We start from the raw sequence: 22,998 nt of genomic DNA on the forward strand, positions 1-22,998 counted from the left end.
AGTCACTTCAAAAACTCAGCGTTTTCGTAGATGAGAATCACTTCATTCGCGTCGGAGGGCGACTGCGGCATTCATGCTTACGTTACGATGCTAAGCACCCATACCTTCTACCTAAAGACCATAAATGGACTCAAATGTTGATGCAGCATTATCACCGTACCTATTGTCACGCTTCAACGAGCGCACTCATCAATATACTCCGGCAACGTTACTGGATCCCGTCGGCGCGACGTGTGGTATCCCGCGTAATCAATAGCTGTATGTCGTGTTTCAGATTCAACGCTTCAACGCAGGCCCCGTTTATGGCAGATTTGCCAGCGGACCGAGTCACGGCGGCTCGTGCCTTTTCAGGAGTAGCAACCGATTTTGCCGGTCCCTACTGGGTCAAAAGTAGTCACCTCAGAAATGCTAAATCACTCAAAGCTTATCTGTGTGTTTTCGTATGTTTAGGAACGAAAGCCGTACATCTTGAACTCGTCTCGTCGCTGAGCACCGAGGCCTTCATTGCGGCGTTCACACGGTTTGTCAGTCGACGAGGGCTGCCCGCCTTAGTCAGGAGCGATCAAGGTACAAATTTCAAAGGTGCTAGCTCATACCTCAAGGAGGTTAGTCAGTTCTTACTTGACAACGAAATTGTCCTCCAGGAGGAATTTCGTCGCCAAGGTGTCCGCTGGGAATTCAATCCTCCTGGTGCCCCTCACATGTCAGGCTTGGTAGAAGCCGCAGTCAAGAGTAGTAAGAACCTACTCAAGCGTGAGTTAGGGGACCGCATACTGACCTTCGAGGGTCTTTCAACCGTATTTACCAAAGTAGAATCGGTGCTTAACTCACGGCCTCTGGTTCCTTTATCCGAGGACCCATGTGACTTGGAAGTACTCACTCCGGGCCACTTTCTTATAGGGCAACCATTGCTATCGGTACCTGAGTACCCGTGGAAAGACACTAATGTAGCATGTTTATCACATTTCCAGTCTTTACAAAAGATTTCACAAAACTTTTGGGCTAAATGGCATATTACTTACCTTAATAATTTGCAAACCAGACTCAAATGGTACAATCATGTTCCTAACATGGCTTTAAATGATTTAGTATTAATCAAGGATGAAACTGCACCCCCTCTCCACTGGCGTAGAGGTAGAGTGATTCAATTATTTAAAGGTGCAGATGATATTGTACGATCAGTTAAATTAAAAACTCAGGGCGGCGACTTAATCCGGCCCGTTGTCAAATTGTGTAAATTACCAGTAGAGTGTACTTAACTGTATTAATTTATAAGTTATGTTTTGGTATTGTCACATGTTAACAACTTATGGTACCTACTGTTTAAATTGAATTTATTTATATCAAGATGACTCACTGATTTCTAATTGCAACTGTACTAGGTACTGTTTCTTTATAAGTATTTAGTTGGTTACTTGTTCTTTCATGTCACCACTTTGCTGTGGTCAATGTTTGATAGTGCTGTAAGTTAGACTAGCTAATCCATTGTGCTTCAAGGTATCAGCTCAACTCTGGCCTCCCCCCCGCAGGAATGTTTACGCCAAGTGCAAGCACCTTTCACATGTGCCGTGTGCAATAATCGTAGGCCAATTTCCTAGAGGCTCAAGCGTAACTTAAATGGTATGTCACTACATTCATTATGGTAAAACTTCATATCGATGGATTCTATTTCCGGACCAGGACGATTCGGAGCGTTGTAGCGAACGCACGTAGGTTGCATTCCTGCCGGGTTTGAAGCTAGACTTGGCCGCAGCCATTGACCACGCCGCGTGTGTTTTCAGTATAGTTATTTTCTAAGAATAGTAGTTGTCGTGTCACGATTGTCACGCATCAGGCGTCAGTGTACGAACGAATAAGTGTAGATTAACGTAAAATATACGTGCATGTGAAACATTGAGTTTCTTTTCATCGCCACACCTACCCGAACCACCCAGGCCGGAGCGGCCAGGGTCCTCAGCGGCATCACAGCAGGCTTTGGAAGGCCTAGCTCCTACCGGACCACGCGAGGCGTCACACCGGAGCGGTGGAGGCGCTCCTCACCAGCAACGAGCACCAAAGGAAAGAGAAGTATCGGAACGCGACCACGGGAGTCCGGGCTAACCGCCTTGTGACGTAGACACTCATTTTAATTATTAATTAAACCAACCTCTTTGCTTTTTCAATTAATTGTAACAAGCGGTTGTGGTTTTTAAATGAATTTTATGCACTGGATTTGTTGAAGTCTAGCTACTTTAACAAATCCAGTGTATAAATTAATAAATAAATACTTAAGTAGACTTTAATTTAATACTTTTTAAAATATCGGGCTGGTCATGGCTACATATCATCGCTTTTTTAAAAGGAATGAAAACACAAGTTATGAATCATATTAATCGATTTTAAAATAAAAATACTCACATGTAAGTACCTACACAAAACTATCTAAGGCGTGTGCGTTTGCTTAGTAGTTTATAATTATAATAACGGAAAATAGCGTACTAAGCTAAGTTCGAGCTGAAACCATAGACATATAATCCGATAATCGCGTTGCGGTTAAATCCAATATGGCGGCCGTCCAAAATGAGCGAAATGGCCGGTCGATTGGCGGGAAACCTTGTTACACCATCGCATCGGTCAAGCACTAACGAGCTGATCGATGAAGATGAAAATGGCCAACATGGCGATTAAAACTTTGTCAGCAAATGGAAAGTCGTCCGACATATACGGCGCGATTCGAACTTTAAGATATCGCGCCGTTAGACATTCACTAGATATGAAATAGTAAAGATATATGAAGTTCCACGGCAAAAGGTACCTTATAGCGGCTGGCGCTTACGCTTATTATTAACGCCGCTCCAATATTCAGTCGGGGTAATGGGACCTTTTGCCGTGGAATGTCACATATTTTTACTATTTCTTATCTAGTGCATCTCTAATTCATTTCCCGAATCGCGCCGTTAGTTATATATCGGTGCTAAATATAATATAAATGCGGCATAATTTCTAAGCTCTCTCTAACTTTTATTTATTTTATAGGTAGGTATTATAAATTTTACTTTTGCTTAAGTAATTTGTGATGGTGATGGAGATAGACCATCTTGATACATAAAACATATTCATTATATTAAAATGGGTCACTCACGTATTTTAAAGCGAAAATTGCTCGACATGTCGGTCGAGTAAGATACGAGAGTGATCCGTTTTAATATATTTTTTTATTAAAATTGTTAAAACATATTTCGTAAACATAATTGGGCTATTATTTGAAGTCACGCTTTTATTTTTAAATTTCGATTCGTAAAGGGAAATTCGGATATTTTTTATTTACATTGAATTATTTCAGAAAAAATCGTGTTTATTTGCAATACGGAAACATTTGCACGACATGGTGAACAGGATGGTGTTTTCCATTAAATTTTCCGTCTATTGATAGAAACCCGAGCTGGGGGCGAGGCAATCTCCCTGTTTGCCAGTGAATTACTACCGGATATAGAGTTTCACCTTTATGCAAACTTTGCAAGTGTATCTAAATATATTTGTGTTTACTAAGAGTATGTACCTAACGTTGATAGGCATTCTCTGTAACTAATACCCACCTTGTATTGCCTAACTTAGGAAATGGAAAAATGGAAATTGGTACCTACTTACAAACATAACAAAATATACAACCAATTTTTAAACTGCATCGACTGTAGGTACGAGTGAATTAAAACTACTCATGCTGATTTGATATCCAGAGAGGTATTTGAATTTGAACTGTAAGGCGCTCCATGATCTAGCGAATGCAACTAGAATTTGCTGTAAATTAAAGCGCGTCTTTAGATAAGTTACTGTAATTAGGTGCGAAACTAGGGTGTGCTCCCGGTACTGGTTTTCTATTTGTATAGAAAATCTCAGGGAAACTCAGTGAAACTCAGTCTGGAACCGAGAATTCCCAGTTCTCGCCAACTTGCTATACACATTCAGTGCCGGGAGCATTCCCTGTGCGCAACCTGAAGGAAATATGAGCACTTGTAGCGCATTCGCTAAATCTGAATGTACCTTTACAATTTCAATTTATATCATTTTGTTATTAGGCTGCCTTACTGAGCCATCAACCAATAGCATAGGGTGTAATCCAACGGAACGGCGAAGATATGTGGATGCAACCAATGAGCATTGGTTGATTAGCGCACGTGTCCTTACATCTCCTCACATCTTATGAAAAGGCAGCCTTACACGCAAGATAATATCAATTTATAAAGCTCGAATTCTACTCCTGACTTAAGTTATCAAAAACACCAGTAAATGTATAAAAGTTTGATAACATTGTGTTAAAGTTAGATTGAGACAGAAATAGTTAGGTACTTACATTGTGAGACCAGTATGAGAAATCGAAGTTGAAGCTTTTGGCAGCATCTTTGTTCCCGGGGGGTGCTTTCGGATTCACTATTACTGTAACAAAAGAAGATTGGATTGAGTTTATATGTACATAATGTTCGTTATATAACCCAAGTACAAATATTAAATTATGAATATGCTTTGATGTCAGCCCTGTAAGGATTCATTGGCCCGCAAGGATGGTAAAGGTTAGCTAGTAATGAATATTATTATTTAGGGTACGCTTGTAGTCATTGACTGGCCCAGATTTAACCCGTTACATGATAGTTTTTTTGTAATTATACAACAGATAAACGAGCAGATGAATCGCCTGATGGTAAGCCTTTACTGTCGCCCATGGACGAGCGGTTGAAAATGGGTTGCCGCGGCCTTTAAGATGGGAGAACGCTGTTTTCTTGAAGGTAATTTTAAATAAATCTCGAACTTACACTAATGTTACTCTTCTTAGTTTTGATAAATGTTAAAAAACGCAATAGCTATAAGATATTTAACATCAGATTTATTAGACTTATGATTTGGAAGACAGGCTTTGAAAACTACATCATGGTAAGTAAAAACATAACTTAGTTTGCGCACTAGAAATCTCTATCACCTACCTTAAATGATAAAATGCTCATTTTATAAATTGTATAAAGAGGGTGGCATCAATGACAATTTTGGAACAAAGCGAGGACACTGTAGGTATACCTACACATCAAAATAATTTCACGCAATTCGTCATATAAGTACCCACGCAATTATTGTAACTTCGTCGCAATCAACAACCAGTGCATTTAGAACGAACGCAAAAGCATGTGAATGGTACCAAGTGCTTTACAACTCTAGTAATTGCAAAACCAACCTTCCTCAACGTGAAATAAAGATTACATTCCAATACTCCGCAACAAGGGTGGCGCACGCTACAGAAAATTATGTTTGCTTTTAAGTGACACTTGAGGTATAAGGTATAAGTAATTAAGTATACGATTCATATTATTTCAGTCTGTGTGGCACACAAGTAGGTACCTACGTTTTGTAGAATTACAAACTTTGCGCTTCAAATAACACAAATTATTACGTAGGTACTCGTGTGTGACGTAGACTAAATTAATTTTATGATTTAAACGATGTCATATAGTTTAAGCAACGTCGGTAGATACTCTTTATCTCCTATGGCAGTGCCGCGTAGAGATGTGCTATATCCAAAGACATTCCTTCCCAATGGATTCACATAAATTCAGGGTTTGTGTTCGCCTTTTTACTAACGGTGATTTATTGATGAGCTTGTGACATCATAAACCCTGGAGTATGCAACTAGAACTTTCTTCTCATAAATGGCTTCTACTCCTCGCTAATTTCACCAAGTTGAATTCTGCCAAAGTCGAGGTAGAGATTTTTGACTAGTGAGAAGAGATTTGATTTATTTTATGGAAGGATATGATGAAACTTATTGCGTAATAGCATTTAAACAGTAAGTACAACCGATAATTTGGTGCACTATTTTGTTAACCTTATCACAAATGTGGCCACACACTGCTGTCGAAAAACACAACAGAACACTCCTCCTGGCTGTTATTGTTTTCTTAATTAAGTGCTTAGAAGCGCGAACCCACCGCCGTCACACTGTCTAGTCTTTCGTCCGATCAGTTCTTTTCATTCTCTCAGTGGTGAATCTCGTGAAAGAATCGACACAAGTTGAATTGTCGATGTGTGCGTCCAGCCGTGCCGTCGCGACGTATCGACCGACGACGCCGCCGCCGAGTCGCGGCCACTTCACTAACGCTAACTAAATCCGAATCAAGTTTTACATAAGTTTTTATATATAATTTAACTGTGAATTTTGTGTGGAAGTCAAGCGAGGTAAAAGCATTAAACACCTTAAAAGTTTTTCGACAACAACCTCCAATTAACCTATTTCTAACACATCATGTCTGATTTCTACAAGGATATCATTTCTACTAGCCCCGATGCAAATGATTTCGTCTAGTTCCGCGCAACAATTTTGTTTATTTTAATAAATTTTACACATGAACATATAATGACCCAGTAATGGGAACCATAATAGCAATGTTTAATGTAGTTTATTTTGATCGTATAATAAAATTGCATGAGACTTTAATTGCTGAAAAAAAGGACTTTTCAAAAACGTTGTCCAAATCATATTGTCCTCTCCTACAGCACTGCTGCATGCATGGGCTCGAAACAAAATTGTCAGTACATTGGCAGAGCCCTATTGCTTTCCCTGGTAATAGCCCTTTTCACATATGTTGTAATCATACCCGTCAAAAAAAAAATCATTTTTTTTTCTTTCTGTACAAACGGTATTTCTTGTATTTGGATTTAGTTATTGCAGAGTATTACCATATAAAATTAAATTACATTAGTATAAGCATTAAATATTAGCAATTTTTAAACAAAAACATTATTTTTGAACAAACGCGAGAACCTCAAAAAATGGGGTCACCTGACGAAAACATATGCATCGGGGCTCGTATTAAATCGATTACTGTTTCAAAATACGAGATTGATTCGTCAGTATAAACTTTGCATAAAAATTCTAGGTATACGACTAATAGTTTCCACAGCCAATCTACCCTTAGTACGTATAATTCCCTTAATATAATAATATTTCATTGTTCTATTGTTTTCATCAAAGTCCGCCAAAAGGCTGTTCCCACTATAGTTCGTTTTTTTTAGCATTAGAAAGAACTCCACAGAAGCAAGCGTGCAGTTTTTGTCAGGCTCTTTAATTGTTAATAATTATAGAATTATCTTATGTAGCATGGTCAATACATATAATTTACTTCAAATAATTACCGCTAAAAGTGCCGGATTTGGAACCACAAGCTTACTTCTGCGAAGTTCTTTCTAATGCTAAAAAAAACGGACTATAAAATGAGTAAACCGGATTCCTCACCGACCGGATGGCTTCAGCAGCAAATGGATTGCTAATCCGAGGTGTCTGCCGCCCATCCGTCCCTCGCGGGTGACTCACCGATGCATCCTGCACTTTAATAATAGACTAAATATGATGGATTCAGGGGTAGATACGGGGTGGATAAATATATGCTTTAAAGGAGAAAATCCGAAATATTTCAAGCATGCTGCCTGTCACGGTCGCCAGATGTAGGAAATTAGATAAAATATAGCCCGAATGAAAACACGCACGAAACGTTTAGCCATTTATTTTAGAGTGAAATTGATTGTAAAAATTATTAAAAAATACAAATTTAAATATCTGTCAAAAATCTAAACAGTTCGCAACACTGCCTATATGCTACAACTGTGAACTAATGGCTCTATGACTTGATCTATTAGACCTCGCGAACTACCATGGCTTCCGCTCGAGATATATTTCATATAATTATTGAATCTGCTCACACTGCTGTAGGTAAAGAACAGGCACACAGTCAGATATGTATGAAAGGATTTTTATCTAAGCTGAAACGAAGACGGATCAATAAATCCCGCGGTACACTGACACAAAACCACAGCCCGAAGTAGAAAGAATCGAAAAACCGATAAAATCCTTCCTTTGACCGAGTCTAATATTTTTCTACGATATACTATGTACAAGAAAGTGATGTTTTTCGTAGTCCAAGGTATCTGCTGCCCTAGTATATGCCATTCGCCCGTCGCCGCCCTAACTGGATGACTCATCGCTGCATCCATCTGCACGTTTACGATCAACTTCAGACCTTGAGAGAAAAGAATAAAGTCTGAAATAGAATGTAGCTAACTGGATGAGTCAGAGTTGCATCCGACGCAAGTTACAGTCGACTTTGAATCGTCCCGCTAATTGATTATACATATTGAGCAATGAAATGGACATTCAGGAAGAGTCAATACCTACCCAAATTACCCAATGTAATTTAAGAACGGTGCATTTATGAGGATGTGATTTTAAATTATATGAAGCTATATATGACATTATTAGATGCGCTTTATTTAAAAGTTAAAAAGTGATTGCGTCAATTTGCTGTTTGTGGTTGGAATCCCTCAAAATTTGGAGACTTTTTTCATACAAAGAGTATCAGAGAAAAATATTTAAAAAGAACTTGACTATCAAATTTGGGAGTCTATTTATTAGACTGTGATTGCGAATTTCTGTGATCCAACTTTACTAGATTCCTCTAGAATTGTGAGTTTAATTTTTAGATTTGTGAGAGAAGTGCAGCAGCCAAGATAATAAGTCATGCACCTAATAGAGTAGGTACCCCCTGTTTTCGAAGTATGTTAAAAACAACCTTTTTACAAACTAAAGGCTTCCATCCTTTTATTAACGTACAATCATATCAGCCTGTTATTGTATGAACATGGCGGCCATCTTGGGAAGCGGAAGTGGGCCCGCGCGCCGGTTCCGGCAACAATACCACCGGAAGTTGGCGAAGCCTGCGCTACGGTGGGTTTGAAACCAAGGTCATTACTAAATAACGTTATTGAATTCGATTTTACATTTGACACGTTTACCTATGAAAAGCCTTTTACAGTACCTACATTAAGCTAGATTTAGGGACGACAAAATACTAAGGGTAATACAGAGATTGAACAGCAATTATTGTTTCTCCTTTTTCCGAACACTTTAGCCTTATTTGTGGCTTAAGTTCTACCGCCATATTAGTCTAACTAATAACATGATTTACCAGTGACATTAACTTTCAGGGAAATGTAAAGCAAATCGAACCTTAACTTCTATCTCTCCCTCCTCAGCATTATTATTCCCATCTGACTGAGGGGTCTGCTATTCTGGTCTTTTCTCTCCACTTCGCGCGATCGTGTGTGTCGTCTACTGAACGAACCTTAACTTCTATGTGATTCATAATTATATTTACCTACACAATTTAACATTTATTTTGCGAGAATCAAGCTCGTTGTAATTATTTGCCCAACCCTAGCACAAAAGAAACAAAACAAAGGAACGTACAATTGTAATATTTTCAAGTTAAAACAAAAGAAATAAAATCGAGAAAATGCTTAATTAATTACACTAATGAATGTCACTTGGATATGAAAGCGCGAAAATCCCAAACAATGACGTTTAAAGAGGTCAAAGTACAAGAGTGATTCAGTGAGGGCAAATGGTATTATTACACAGCAGGCGAATGCTTGCTTCAGTTCAACTACTATAAGTTAAATCTCCATATCCGTAAGAAATGTGCTTAAGTGAAGGTCAAAGTTAAACTGGTTTACGTGAGGCGAAAGCACAAGAGTTGGGAATGTGACAGCAGTAATTGTGGGGAATGGAGCGGAAAATATGACAGGGAACGTTTGTTAGGGCGCCTTTGCTTTAGGGCGCTTTTAGTGGACACTATTCTGTGAAAACGGACGTGAGTAGGGGCCCGATTCGGATTTTGAAATAGACATCTATTAGATATCTTTTAGTCATCACCAAGATACGATAACGATATGTTTAAGATCTAATCTGTCAAATTTGACATTTGCGTGATTCTGGAGCTACTCTTGAAGGTTTTCCACAGGATATGACTTAGAGATCCAATTCACATCTAATAGATATCTTACTCTATCTAACGTAAAAGTGACATTGGTTGCCCGAATTGCGCTGCAAAAGAGAACTAGTTGATATCTAAACTATAACGTATCTAGAATGGATCTAGTACGTGGCGTATCTTGTGAATATCTTGAAGTTCGAATACGGCAGTACGGAAAACGGCCTCCTTTTTGAACACATGTTGTGGTGCGTACATTGTTTCTTATAGCAGATGAGAGAGACGATTGATATTAAGCCGTCAGTAAAATTACTACGTTACTGTCTGTCAATATTGTATTATAATTCTAAAAGAAAACGGAAATGTAACGTACAATTTTGTTATGTTTGAAGTTTCTGACATTCACGACCATAAAAATTTGAATATTTTATAAAGTCTGCTTTTTACCTATCAATGAATTATCTATTAATTTTATAAACGTACCTATAAGGTTTTTCATTTTGTAAGGTATCTGTCCTGGGGCCTTGTTGCCTGATTAGGTACTAATTTTAAATATAATAAATAAAACAAAATCAATGCCAGTTTGCCTCTTTTGTGCATAAATGTGTTCCACTGTAATCACTCTTCCTTCTGGCATAAGATCGCGATAAACTCACGACCTGCCCCACATATTCGGATTTGGGTTATCCGACATATCCTGCCCCGAATAACATTTCCAGCCAAAGGATGAAAATCTAGCTGAAATTTAATGCAATTTCGGCCAAACACGAACACAAAACGAAATAGAGGTTGTGGGAATTCGCTCTTCCTTTGAACGTAGCTTGGTACCTTGGTACAAAAGGCATGTAGACAGGCGTAAATAGTGAATAGGTACTTAAGTTGAAACAAGAACTAGATCACGTTACCAGTGCCGATATACAAGATGACACTGATAACACGAAATTATTTAGTTGAGATGTAATGTAAGTGAATAAAGAACAGAACTCCTGCTATCTTATATAGTTATATCGCTACTAAAGTATTTGTTACTTTCATAAAGTCCTCACCCACAGTTTTGTGCTAGTGTAGGGCTCCACTGTACTATGAACCTCTTTATTTACGAACACGAGCATGTTTTACGAGTATTAATTTATGTAACATTTTCACACAAAACAAAATTTAAGAGGAAACGCGTTTTTTTGCCATGGGGGCTCGACTTAAAAATTGTTAAATTCATAGTAAAGTCAGCAGCAAAAGTTGCTAAGCGGGCCAGGTGTTCAAAATGATCTTGACGCGACGCTATTGTTAAGAGAATAAGAGCGTGTCAAGGTAGTTTTGAGCATCTCGCCCGCTTAGCAACTTCTGCTGCTGACTGTACTATAAATACTATACTAGAACGTTTCGTTTTCTTAAACGCTCGCGTGTACCTACTGCTCTATATTCGACCTTACGTTATTATGAAAACACGAAGGTTGAGACGTCGTAATTTCGGAATAAAAACGCTATATGTTCAAGAGTTACTTAACTGGAACTCAAAATACGATAGGCATTTAAATTCCAGAATCAACTAGAAAATTAAAATGCGTCAGCTATTTCTCTCGGATCACAAAAAAAGCCGGAAAGTCAATAAAAGCTGAGAAATTTGCATGAGAAGCAGCTTTTATTGCCAATTTTCCATCTGAATTAACAGTAAATCCCTGAATTCGAACCTCCACGAGCGCGGAAAAAATGCTGACTGCCAAGGTCAGTCGAGAATTGTGCTTAAAATGTTAGTTACTTATACAAGTAACCTTTTCATGGAATACACGAGAATTTCGACGATATATTCTTTGAGCTGGAGCTGTTAAATATGAAACTCGATGGAATATTTTATAGATATTAAAAGGACGGGATGATTTATCGCCTTTTCTGATAAACACGGTATTTGTATTCATACGTTAACCATATGCAGAATTTTACGTAGATTAAATTCTTGATAAAACATCTAAGGTGACCGTTGATATAACCTCCAACAAATAGTTGTGCAAGCAAATATCAACAAACTTATATGGATACGTTTAGTTTAGAATATTGCAATAGTTGAGAATTACAAAATGAATAAATTAAATGTTTACTATTTACGCCAAGCATAGGGCTGGGTTTAGGAGATAGCGCTTGAGGAACAACATTACATAAAATGCGCATGTTTTATTAAAATTGGACGCAGGCCAGCTCAACACTTAAATTTACTTGTTGTGCTTTCAGGGTTGATATAATGTTATCTGCATGACTCACATTTTATTGAGAAAATTTTGCGAAAATAATACTTATTTTGTTCCATTATTATTTTTGAGCTGAGAATGACGTCACTCTTAAGTTCAGACAGGTATCATACCTAATTGTACAGTTCGACGATATTTTAACAAAAAGTGGGCGTTAGTCATGAACCAGTCTTCCTGAGAAAAACCAGCCAAATAATATAATCACTTAGAGCATCCGCATCGCACTTAACCAATAATGCACGGTAATTGTAAAACTCACACTAAAACCAGATTTGCGTAATTCAATTCCAGCATTACAATTACTTACTACTTCGCGATGATTGCGAGTAGTGAGAAATTTACGAGAATTGTCGGGAGTCCATGGACAACCGGTCACATTCAAAATGCTTACTAAGCAAAAACCCTGTAACTCAGGTCTTTTTCAGCCATTGCTCTTCTCGTTCGACCCTAAGCCAATATAATATATACCTGTTTGTTATTTAAGCTAGTATATATACTAACTTGCAGTATGGTAGTTACGAGGGTCGCACTGAAAGATTCGGGAATGGGACACTTAGAAATAACATAATAGAAAGAGGCATATAATTTATAAAAATGTAACTCTTTATAAAACTTTTAAGGTATATTCCATTTGGTTGTCATTTGTATTTAAGAATTACTGGCAATTTGAAAATTGTATGTCGAACATTATTTGAATTTTTACCAAGTGATTTTTCGAATCATATTTTTAAACGGTTTTCAATATGCCCTCATCGAACAAATAAAAGTTACAAAGGGCTTCTGTTATTTTTTTATGAACTAGATTTCATCGTACGTTCGTTTGCAGTTAAAATTAAATATGAAAGTCACTTTCATTTTATCCCATGGGTGATCTTAAAGAAGCATGTCATTCCAAAGCGACGTCAAAAATTAAAATCGCATTTGTGCTGTTAATTAAAAAGACTGCCAAAAAAGTTGCATATCGGCAGATTTCGACATTCCTAAATATTCATATGACAACAGTAAAAAAATCTTTTATATACATATATATGTAAAAAAAACTTCAATTCCGTTGGCTACTCCACGAATTTCATACAAAACCACTAAGGCCCCAAAATCGCCATACAAAAAGGACTTTGGGATTATGAGCCGTGTGCATTACAGAATGATTACTTTCAAAAGAAAATTTATATGCGTGGTCAGTTTGAGTTTAAGTATGCATTAAAATAAAGATTGACTGTCTAGATGCGACAGTTTTCTCTATTCCCGACATTTTCAGTGCAACCCTCGTACTAGTAAATTTTTAGACCGTATCTCACCATCTCATGAGCGCACTGTCCGCACATCCCTTGCAGATCCCTCTACGCTCTCGACTTTAGGTACAATTGTGTAGTCTCGTTGTTTTATTTGGTTCCTTTCGAGTGACATATAGTTGAAGATATGCGGAGCATCCTACGACAGCATCATATCTCAAGCACATCTCTTTATCAGAAATCAGAATACAGACTTTCGTAATTTTCGCGTCATCTTTTATTGTTTTAGGGCTAGTTCCGCCAATTAGCGCGTAGCGTAATGAGTAGCGTGTAGCCATTTGATGTACTGGCCGTTGATGAACACACAGCACAGCAGTGAACTATAAAAGTTCCCATATAAAAATACTTAGCGAACGTTTTTGCGGTGCAGACGGTTTAGTGCAACCGACTCTTATTCCTCCAAATCTCCTCTAGGTTCTTAAGATTCACAAAGTCACTCTTGATTGGTTGGCCCTAGACGTCGACTCGCCGAGCAAATGAGAATGAATGGCAAGGTTTATGGGTCATAATGGAATTTACGGCCCATTGGAGCGCATTGTGGTGGCTTAAGAGCGCAAAGGTCGCTGTTTACAGGTACATTTGTGGTAATATTTACTGGAAGTCGTCTTGTGTACTGGAAGAGAGGTTAGTTACGCGTTATTCAGGAAGGACGAATTTTTAATCGAAGACGGGTCACAAAAAGAAAAAGAATTATTGAATTAAACATTGAAACAAGCCCGCAATTTAGATGCTGCTGATGCGAATATTTTGTGAAATTCAGCAAAATGTTCTGCCAGTATAAACAACTGGTAGGCAGTTATGCCTATATGAACCTATATGTAGAAGATACTAGTAGCAACATTAAGCGTCTTCACGTGGGTGTAACAACCCTCAGAACGCCCAACTAATGCATATTCAATGTTTTCAGGCTTTATAGCGTGACGCACTGAATGACCTCACGCTTTTTACGGCGCGGCCATTCACAAACTTTTTGTACGTGTCTGTGCGCTTTAGCTACCCTACTTTGATCTCTACATTCCCAAACAACAGTGCGTAGCCAGGTCTACGAATTTTATTGGTTTATATTTGGTACAATTGGTGAGCTTTGTGAATTACCTTTTGGCGTTTACGCTCACAATCTGACATTGAACTTGACATAGGCATAAAATCCAAGAAGTTGCCCGCGGGTGGCACGGTGGCACCACTGATTAATACTTTTGACTAATAATTTCAGGCAATAGCTTTCAGCGGCAAGTGATTGAAAAAACCGGACAAGTGCGAGTTGGACTCGCCCATCGAGGGTTCCGTACTTTTTAGTATTTATGTTACAGCGGCAACAGAAATACATCATCTGTGAAAATGTCAACTGTCTAGCTATCACGGTTCGTGAGATACAGTCTGGTGACCAACGGAAGGATGGACAGCGGAGTCTTAGTAATAGGGTCCCGTTTTACCCTTTGGGTACTGGACCCTAAAATTGAGTGAGTAGTCCAGAAACCAAATAGTATGTAAATACAGACACGACATAATAATATGACTTGAAGGATATCTAGTTTACAAGTATTTTTGATGACGCTAGGAAGATGATGATAGGTATTTGAATTTTGAACAGGGTGTATCCAGTAGTCTCAAAATCAAGTTTAACTGACATTTGTAAACCCGCCGGCTCCCTTATATTAAAATTGTTACATACATCCCGCAAGGAAAAGTTTTAATTAGTGTAAATTCTGTTCAACACAAATACGAACATGTTATTTTCCAAACAAAGCAAACATACACCAATAGGAAAGTTTTCTATTGGTGTATGTGGACCTCGCAGCATCCATACAGATGCGCATTAAAAAGGTATTGGGGCATGTGAAAAGCAAAAGGGCGCCTCTACATACGAGATTATTTGAATCGTACAGCTTTTCGGCCTGGGGTGGTAAAATAATGAGAGCAGCCGTTAACCCGGTATCGCTAACGAATAAACCTTAGCGCGTAGCTGTTAGCAGCCTTCATGGTCGTTAGGTCATGATAATCAAATATGCACAATCCAGTAATTTTGTACGTAAATCCGTGCATACATAAATACCTATGCCTATGGTTACAGTCAGACACCAACCGTAATTTTACCCTCTTGGGGACCAGAGGACTTTAATTCATGTTAAGGCATTATCTTTCTGTTCTAAATAATTTATTTTAAATGAAACTGTATTATCTCTTTGCAAACCGCTGATGAATATAAGGTATAAGTATGTATAATTATGATACAACGTAAATATTTTTTATTACTATGACTCTAATTGTGAAAGTCAATGTTTGGATGTGATATGACTCAAAATTAACACTGTATTAACATTAATCATCTTACTCCAGGGATTTCTATTCATTATTTTATTAAACACTTTCATGTTAATGAAGTATCATGTTGTTGTAAGAGTAATATAATTATACTATGTAGTTATTAAACTTGAAAAGCGCATTTCGGGTAAAATATTAGGTACTCTAAGTAGCTTAAATAAAACATAACTCTGGGCTAAGTTCAGAGTTAACTGAATGCTTTACAAGTTTACAGTTGTAGAATAGGAGTTTGAGCCATCATCTCGTTTTAAAAACATGCTTAGATTGTAATGAAGTATAATAAAAAATGGCATAGCTGCGAAATATTTTCCAATGTAGAAAAATCTTACAAAAAATATTGAATAAATCATGTAATGTTAGTTACACACTCGGAGACCAAAGAAAGAAACAATCAATAGAGTATTCGAACATTCCAAACGTAAGTTTTCAATATCACACGTAGCCGGAAATTGCTTAGTGCTGACATTGTGTAGGTTATAAGGTTTCGCTGTCTATAACCTTACTTCGAGTATCAAGTCTATTGCCACTTAGTAACCACTAATGCTTGTATGCGGTGATGGTATTCGACGTTATTTTAATATTTAAGCACTTGTTATATAGTGCGCTTTTTTTTTCAATACTAACAATAGTTAGCAGTAGCTGATGTCAAACTATTATTATTTACATGTAATATTACTTAACGCAATTTATTTTATGCAGACACATTAAAATAGTTTATTTACTTCATTAAACAAAGCTAGAAAGTACCTATTCTAAGTCATTGCAAAACTGTATTTTCCTAACTGACCCCTGATTTCAAAACATTCCATTTCAAGTGCTTCACTGTCAAACCTCCAAATATTCCGCGAAAGTAAAAAGTTAAGAGCTTTTATTACGCAGTAAACGTCAGTCATGATTACAAAGGGCCAGCTTTCGCTACGGAGGCCGATTTTCTTCTAAAATGTGGATATGGGTTTTAATTTATTTTGCTACGATCTTGATCGTAAGCACCAATTCCAAAAGCAGCTCCCGCTAATTGGTGCCAACGAAATGCAATCGAGGGTCAATTCAACAATTCATAAAGCATTTCGCTCGCACTTACTGGTGCGCTCGCACTTGTGGGTTGTCAAGCTGACCCCAGGCTCCCATGACCTGTGGCAAAAATGCCGGGATAACGCGAGGAAGAAGTTGATTGGAGCGCGTGAGATACCTGTGCCCTGTTTATCAAAAGCTTGTAACTTCTAATACAAGTGGAAGTCCCTTTCTAACAAAAACTGTCAAAAAGGTAAGGGCACTGATCACACGAGGTAAGGTCGTATGAAAACACGTTAAAACCTTAACAAGTTGTTACAACAGAATTGGCCTCATGGGTTCGCCATAGAAACTAATTTCATGTTGGGTTTCAAGGACAAATACCTGAGCTTTATACAGGCGCACCCAACAACTTTACTTAATGGAGGAACGTATGGAGTAATATGTTGTTATTGTGGTATATTCGGCACCCTTTTAACAACAGCTTTGTGTGCAATAAAGCAATAACGTTAGTGTTGGTCGTGTTTTGTTTATGTTTATAATAGGTCTACTACAAAAGTAAACCATTAGCAATGAAAATGCTAACAAATATTAATGGATATTTATGTGTCAAACCAATCTAATACTTTGAAACGAGCAATTCTTGTTTACTTATTTATATATACAGTATGTATCAGAACGAAAGGCAAAGAAAGATACCCATTAATGTTTAGGTCATACTGAGCAACTTTTACTAGGTATGGGACCAACCCCGAATACGCGGAAAAAAAATTGACTCTCCCATAGGAAATTTCAACATCAGACCTATAGTAAAAGTTGCTAAGTATGACCTAAACATTAATGGGTCTCATTCTTTGCCTTTCGTTCTGATACATACTGTATATTTCGGGGATCTCGGAAACGGCTCTTACGATTTCGGGGGCGATAAAGATCTAGCTAGGTCTTATCTCTGGGAAAACGCGCGTTTTTGAGTTTTTATATGTTTTCCGAGCAAAGCTCGGTCTCCCAGATATTACAAGTCTATACTTAGGCCGGTCATATTTGACACAAAAAATTGCTAAATTCGCAAGCTAACGGCTAGTTCTGATTTTTTAATATGTTGTTAGGATCCCTACCAGCATTGTAAATCCAAGTTTGCAGCTTCGAAAGACCTGTGCTAACTTTGCACCACTCAAAAAACCGCGAAATTTTCATACTTTTTTTTGTATTCTCAATATAGCTCCTAAACTATTAATTTTTTATCAAAAACGTCTATGAAGAAACTAAAGTTAACTAAAATTGCTACAATTTAAGACCAGAATCAAATCTGTAAGTTCAATATTTACCGAGATACTGCTCTGCAAAAATTGGCAATTTTATTCAGTATAGCCAAATTTTAAGATTTGTTCAATTTTCGACCCCGAAATCAGGGAAAATATTCATTTTACGGGTAAAATAATAAAACGATGTTCTAGAAAATGTAATTACCTTTAATTTAAGCAAAGAACGACATCTCAAGACCATACCGTTTATCTTATCTTATTGTTTTCGGGGGCCCTTGCCTTATTACCCCCTAGAGAAGATCCGTCAACTACTCAATAGCTTTTCCCACCATATCCATGTGTCGGATGATGGAGCTCATGGGTAGCGTTTTAAAGTCCTTTGGTTCCAGATACCATTTAATACTCACAAATCATAAAAATGGGAAAACTGCTTTTTTCGCATATTTGCTATGTTTAGTTAGCTCCACCCCCCACGGCATTGTTCACAGAAGAGGGTTCATTGTTCTACTCAGCTTTCACTCCGCTACCTCAAAGCATCTCAGTAGGAGCCGACATGTTTGTTGTGGTAGATGGGTGTTTCTTACTGCACAAGGTGATATGGCATCGTAACAACTCCGTGAGGAATATCGTTGCAGGGTACGTCAGCTTCACCTACAATCATTTCAGACGGAACGGTGCTCTGGTCTTTGACAGATATCCTGAGGATGGAGCAGAGAATAACACAAAAACTGCCGAACGCGCAAGGCGCTATGGTTCTCTGCAGTGTAACGAAATCGTCTTTCAAGAGTCAACCATAATAAAAATAGCCCAGGAGAAGTAATTGACTAACGACAGCAACAAGCGGCGACTGATGATTGCCTTGATATGCTCCGCCCTCCAAAGCCAGGGAATTGAGACAAAGCAGGCAGTCGAGGATGCTGACTGTGGCATCGTCAAGGCGGCACTTGACAAGACCACCTCTTTTAAATCAGTGCTAATCATTGGCCAGGATGTGTTGTCCTTCTACATGGGTTCGGTTGTGAAAGAATGTTTATTTCCAGAAAAGTGGCAGTGGTGGCTCTGGCCCCATACAATATTCCTCAACCTCATTTAATCGTGGAGATTTGGAAGTTCCCCCAGGATTCGAGTTGTTTCTCCCCGCCTTCACTGGGTGTGATACTACCTCTGCCCTTTTCTGGCATGTGGGGAACAAACTGTGGAGCGCCATTAAGAAGAACGTTGAGCTTATCATCATAGCTGAAGTATTCCTGCAACCTAATGCAGCCTACCCAGCCATCGCAGATGCCGGAGCAAAATGCCTAGTAGCTTTATATGGAGGGGACTACACAAAAGATACGCTCCATGCTCCTTAGCTTACGCTACAAAAAAATATATAAAAACAGCCGCCTTCGCTAAGGTTTACTTGGCCCGTTTGCCTCCAACGGAAGATGGTGCAACATTCCATGCTTACCGAACTTACCAGCAAATTCAGAAGTGGTTGGGGGTGGAAAACGATGCAACTCAATGGGGATGGGAAAAGACCAAACAGGGGCTCATTCCAATAAAAATGACGAGTGAAGTAGTGGCACCTCCCTTCCTTCTGAAATTTTGCGGGTACAAGAAAGGCTGTAGCGCAGGCGGCTGTATCTGCATAAAAGCAGCAGGCCTTAAATGCTCAGAGTTATGCAAACTTTGCTCCGGTGTCTCTTGTCACAACGTCGCACAGTGGTTCGGGTTGTATGGGCGCGCGGAATTAATTGTTTTTAAGAATAGGTGGGATTATAAAACGTGTGTAATGTGGTTTTATCGATAGAAATAGGTGAAATAAATAATATAAATAAATTTTTGTTTTGTTTATTAGAAATTTATATTAAAATCATCAAAAATATACTAAAAATACAAAATTATAATAATTAAAAAATGGCTTACAGAATTAAATTGCAATAAATTGAGTATATAATAAAAATAATTACTAGTATAAATAAATAAAAAAGGCTTTAAATTAATAATTTTCTACAATAAATTGTTGTATTTCGTCGTGCTCTCGTCCTGTTTTCTTATAATTATTATTTGCTCTTAAGCTGTAAATAAAAAGGTCAGAAGATGTCAAAAGCAAGTTTATGATATCTTCGTTCGCAGATTCCCTTAAGCATTTCCTCGAATGGTACAATCTGTACCGACGATAATCCTTATTCCGCGCTTCCTGGGCTTCTTCGGTTAACATTCCAATCGGTAGAGCAGCAGCGGATATTATTTTACTTCCATGGGTCAGTATTTTCTGTACTGCCTGTAATATTACTGAAAACCGGTGAATCAGTTCTTTCTACCCCTGTAATCTCTGCAACTAAACTTGGGTTACTGAAAAATCTCCTGGAGGTATTACCATCATTAGATGACCCCATACCTTGCTTGACGAAGTCAACTTTCAAACCCAATCTTTCGTACAACTCTTTTTGAATTCTATTCTTTTCTGCTTCTTTTTGTGGCCGTGTGACTGCATTTGTACTCCATTTACAAAATGACTTGTTGTAGGCTATGTGTAGAATACATTCCATGAGCTTTCAATACACTTATGCACATCTCGGTTACTTGAAATAGCAATTTCAACTAACTCTGCATTTGAAATGCTGAAACTTCCCATAACTACTAAAGTAGGTACAATAACGCAAAAAAACAGTGTTATTTTCTCGAATCGATAATTGTAACTGAAGAAGAAGAAAATAATGTATGCATTTTATACCCAAAATCAAGATATTTATTTATTAATCACCATCAATAATTAAGGTGTTAACCTCATTAAGGTGTTTCCTTACATTAAGTACGCTCATTAGTTATATGGTCATTATTCAAATGTTTGCAGGCCCCGGCAGTTGGAATCAATTTAGTAATTATCTCAGATACTTAAGCTATCATTTGTGCTATTTTTCGATGGAGCGGACGCTGGCGGAAGAAAGTAATACTCTTTTGAATAATGAAAATTGGCAAAATAATGACTATGTCGTTTTCGCCCAAGCCATACTCAAATTAAGCCACAAAGTCACTAATATTATATAACATATAAATAGCTTAATATATGCTCCTGTAACTTAAATAAATATTTTGTATACTTTAGCGCTGATTTCAGAAATATATGACCTGCAATAAACAAGTTTTTTAAGGGAATATTGGCATGTGTACAGCATCGTGTACTTTGGTCTATTAATTTACTAATAAATAATACACCAAAATTCAAATCCTTTCACGATAGACCTACACAAGTATTCTACTTTTAGATTTAAGATATACGAATGACTAAAGCTGACCTGTAAAATTTGGACTTTATTCCGCTCTTGAACCAATGTGCGTCGTCGCTATGCTTGAAATCGCAGACGAAATTGAAGACGACGTCGATATGCCTATTTTTCAGACTGAATTATTTCAAAATGAACAGCTGTAACTTAATGTTATTTTTGATAACTTTTAAATATGTTTAATAAATATTTATAATTCAGATTACCCTCAACTCAAACCATTGTGAGAACTAAACAGAGCAAATTTGCGAAAAACGCAGTTTTCCCACTTTTTGGATTTTTAAGATTAGTGAGTAAACGGTACAATCAAAAGATACCATTGTTTGCTTAATATTAAAGGTAATTACATTTGCTACAACATCGTTTTATTAAATTACCCGTAAAATAAGTTTTTTTTCTGATTTCGGGGTCCAAACTGCCCGAATGTTAAAATTTCACTATACTGGATAAAATTGCCCATATTTGTAGAGCGGTATCTCGGTAAGTATTGAACTTACAAAATTGGTTTTAGTCTCAAATTGTAGCAATTTTAGTTAACTTTAGTTAGTTCATAGACCTTTTTGATAAAAAATGCATAGTTTAGGACTTATATTGAGAATACCAAAAAAAGTACGAAAATTTCGCGGTTTTTTGAGTGGTGCAAAATTAGCACAGGTCTTTCGAAGCTGCAAACTTGGATTTACAATGCTGGTAGTGATCCTAACAACATATTAAAAAATCAGAACTAGCCGTTAGCTTGCGAATTTAATGTTCGATATGACTGGCCTAACTCGTACTCGTAGCATAAAAATATTCCATCCACCCTTTCAACATACCTTTTTAACATGTCGAGCGAGTGACTAAAAACAAGTGAGTCTAAACCGTAAAATTATTCAATCCACCCTGTGCTTTATAATATAATATTAAAAGTGTTTTAAAATGATTAAACTTTCATTTAAAAGTACTTTAAGCTACTAATACCTCCCGCGAATGCTCCGGCATGGATCATTCCACGAGCTCATGCTCATGGTTTTCTCGAGGAACTACAGAATAACGCGATTGTAACACCCCCTGGGGCTACGGTGATCGCTTATCATCAGGCGGGTCGTATGCTTGTTTACCATCGTCATGATAAAAAAAAAATGAAGCGAATCTTACCTGTAGTGTTGCCCGACATTTCTATGATGCATTTGGAGTCCCTGGCGATCTCGCGCGAGTTGAAGGGGCGCACGCGCACCGCCACCTTCACCGACGACATGGCGGCTTCTGTTGCTCTCCTGTTGCACTAACACATCGGTACGGGGACCGATTTACACCTGCAAACAAGATACTATGTTATAATAGAGGTTTGTAGTCTTAAAACTATCACACACATTAATCTATGTCAGCTGATTATCTTTCAATAGGAAGGTCTATTCGGCTCCAGCGTAAAAGTGAAATGCACTGCAACTGATGCCTAATTGAAATTTGAGTTCGAACCGGCCTCTCGTTCCAAATGTTCTCATGATTTTTGGTTCATGGGCACTACTTCAGGCCATATTGGTTTACTTTCGTATAAACTTAGCACCACTGCATATAAATGTGCAGCTTTGCTGACTGTACGTATCGGTTAATCAACTACGAAGAACTTCTACTAGGAAGGTAGTGCTTCTTGCTTAGATAAATGGCGATGCAATATACTTATTGTAGAGGCATCATTTATAAAAATAAAATAACGTGAATTGTATACCATAGTTAATCGTCAACACGGCAAAAGATATATTATAATAATTTGTAAAAGTCATTACGAAAATTGCAATGTTGTTATAGTAAGATATGCAGTGAATCTCATAAAAATA

The 22,998-nt window shown here is 37.7% G+C and overlaps 2 protein-coding genes across 2 annotated transcripts in view; one reads left to right on the top strand and one right to left on the bottom strand.

The window, feature by feature from the left end:
• The window catches only part of LOC134672869 (uncharacterized), a 267,272-nt gene that overhangs the window by 162,315 nt on the left and 81,959 nt on the right, over positions 1–22,998 (top strand). The window lies entirely within an intron of this gene.
• Positions 1–22,998, bottom strand: part of LOC134672984 (kinesin-like protein unc-104) — a 160,832-nt gene that overhangs the window by 56,176 nt on the left and 81,658 nt on the right. Inside the window, exons 3-4 of the mRNA XM_063530943.1 lie at positions 22,319–22,476; positions 4,331–4,413 (exon numbers count right to left, since the gene is read on the bottom strand). Of these exons, the coding sequence (XP_063387013.1) occupies positions 4,331–4,413; positions 22,319–22,418 (183 nt within the window). The 5' untranslated portion in view covers positions 22,419–22,476. The remainder of the gene's footprint in view (positions 1–4,330; positions 4,414–22,318; positions 22,477–22,998) is intronic.

This window comes from Cydia fagiglandana, chromosome 17, assembly GCF_963556715.1.
Source record: "Cydia fagiglandana chromosome 17, ilCydFagi1.1, whole genome shotgun sequence".
NCBI classification, from domain to species: domain Eukaryota; kingdom Metazoa; phylum Arthropoda; class Insecta; order Lepidoptera; family Tortricidae; genus Cydia; species Cydia fagiglandana.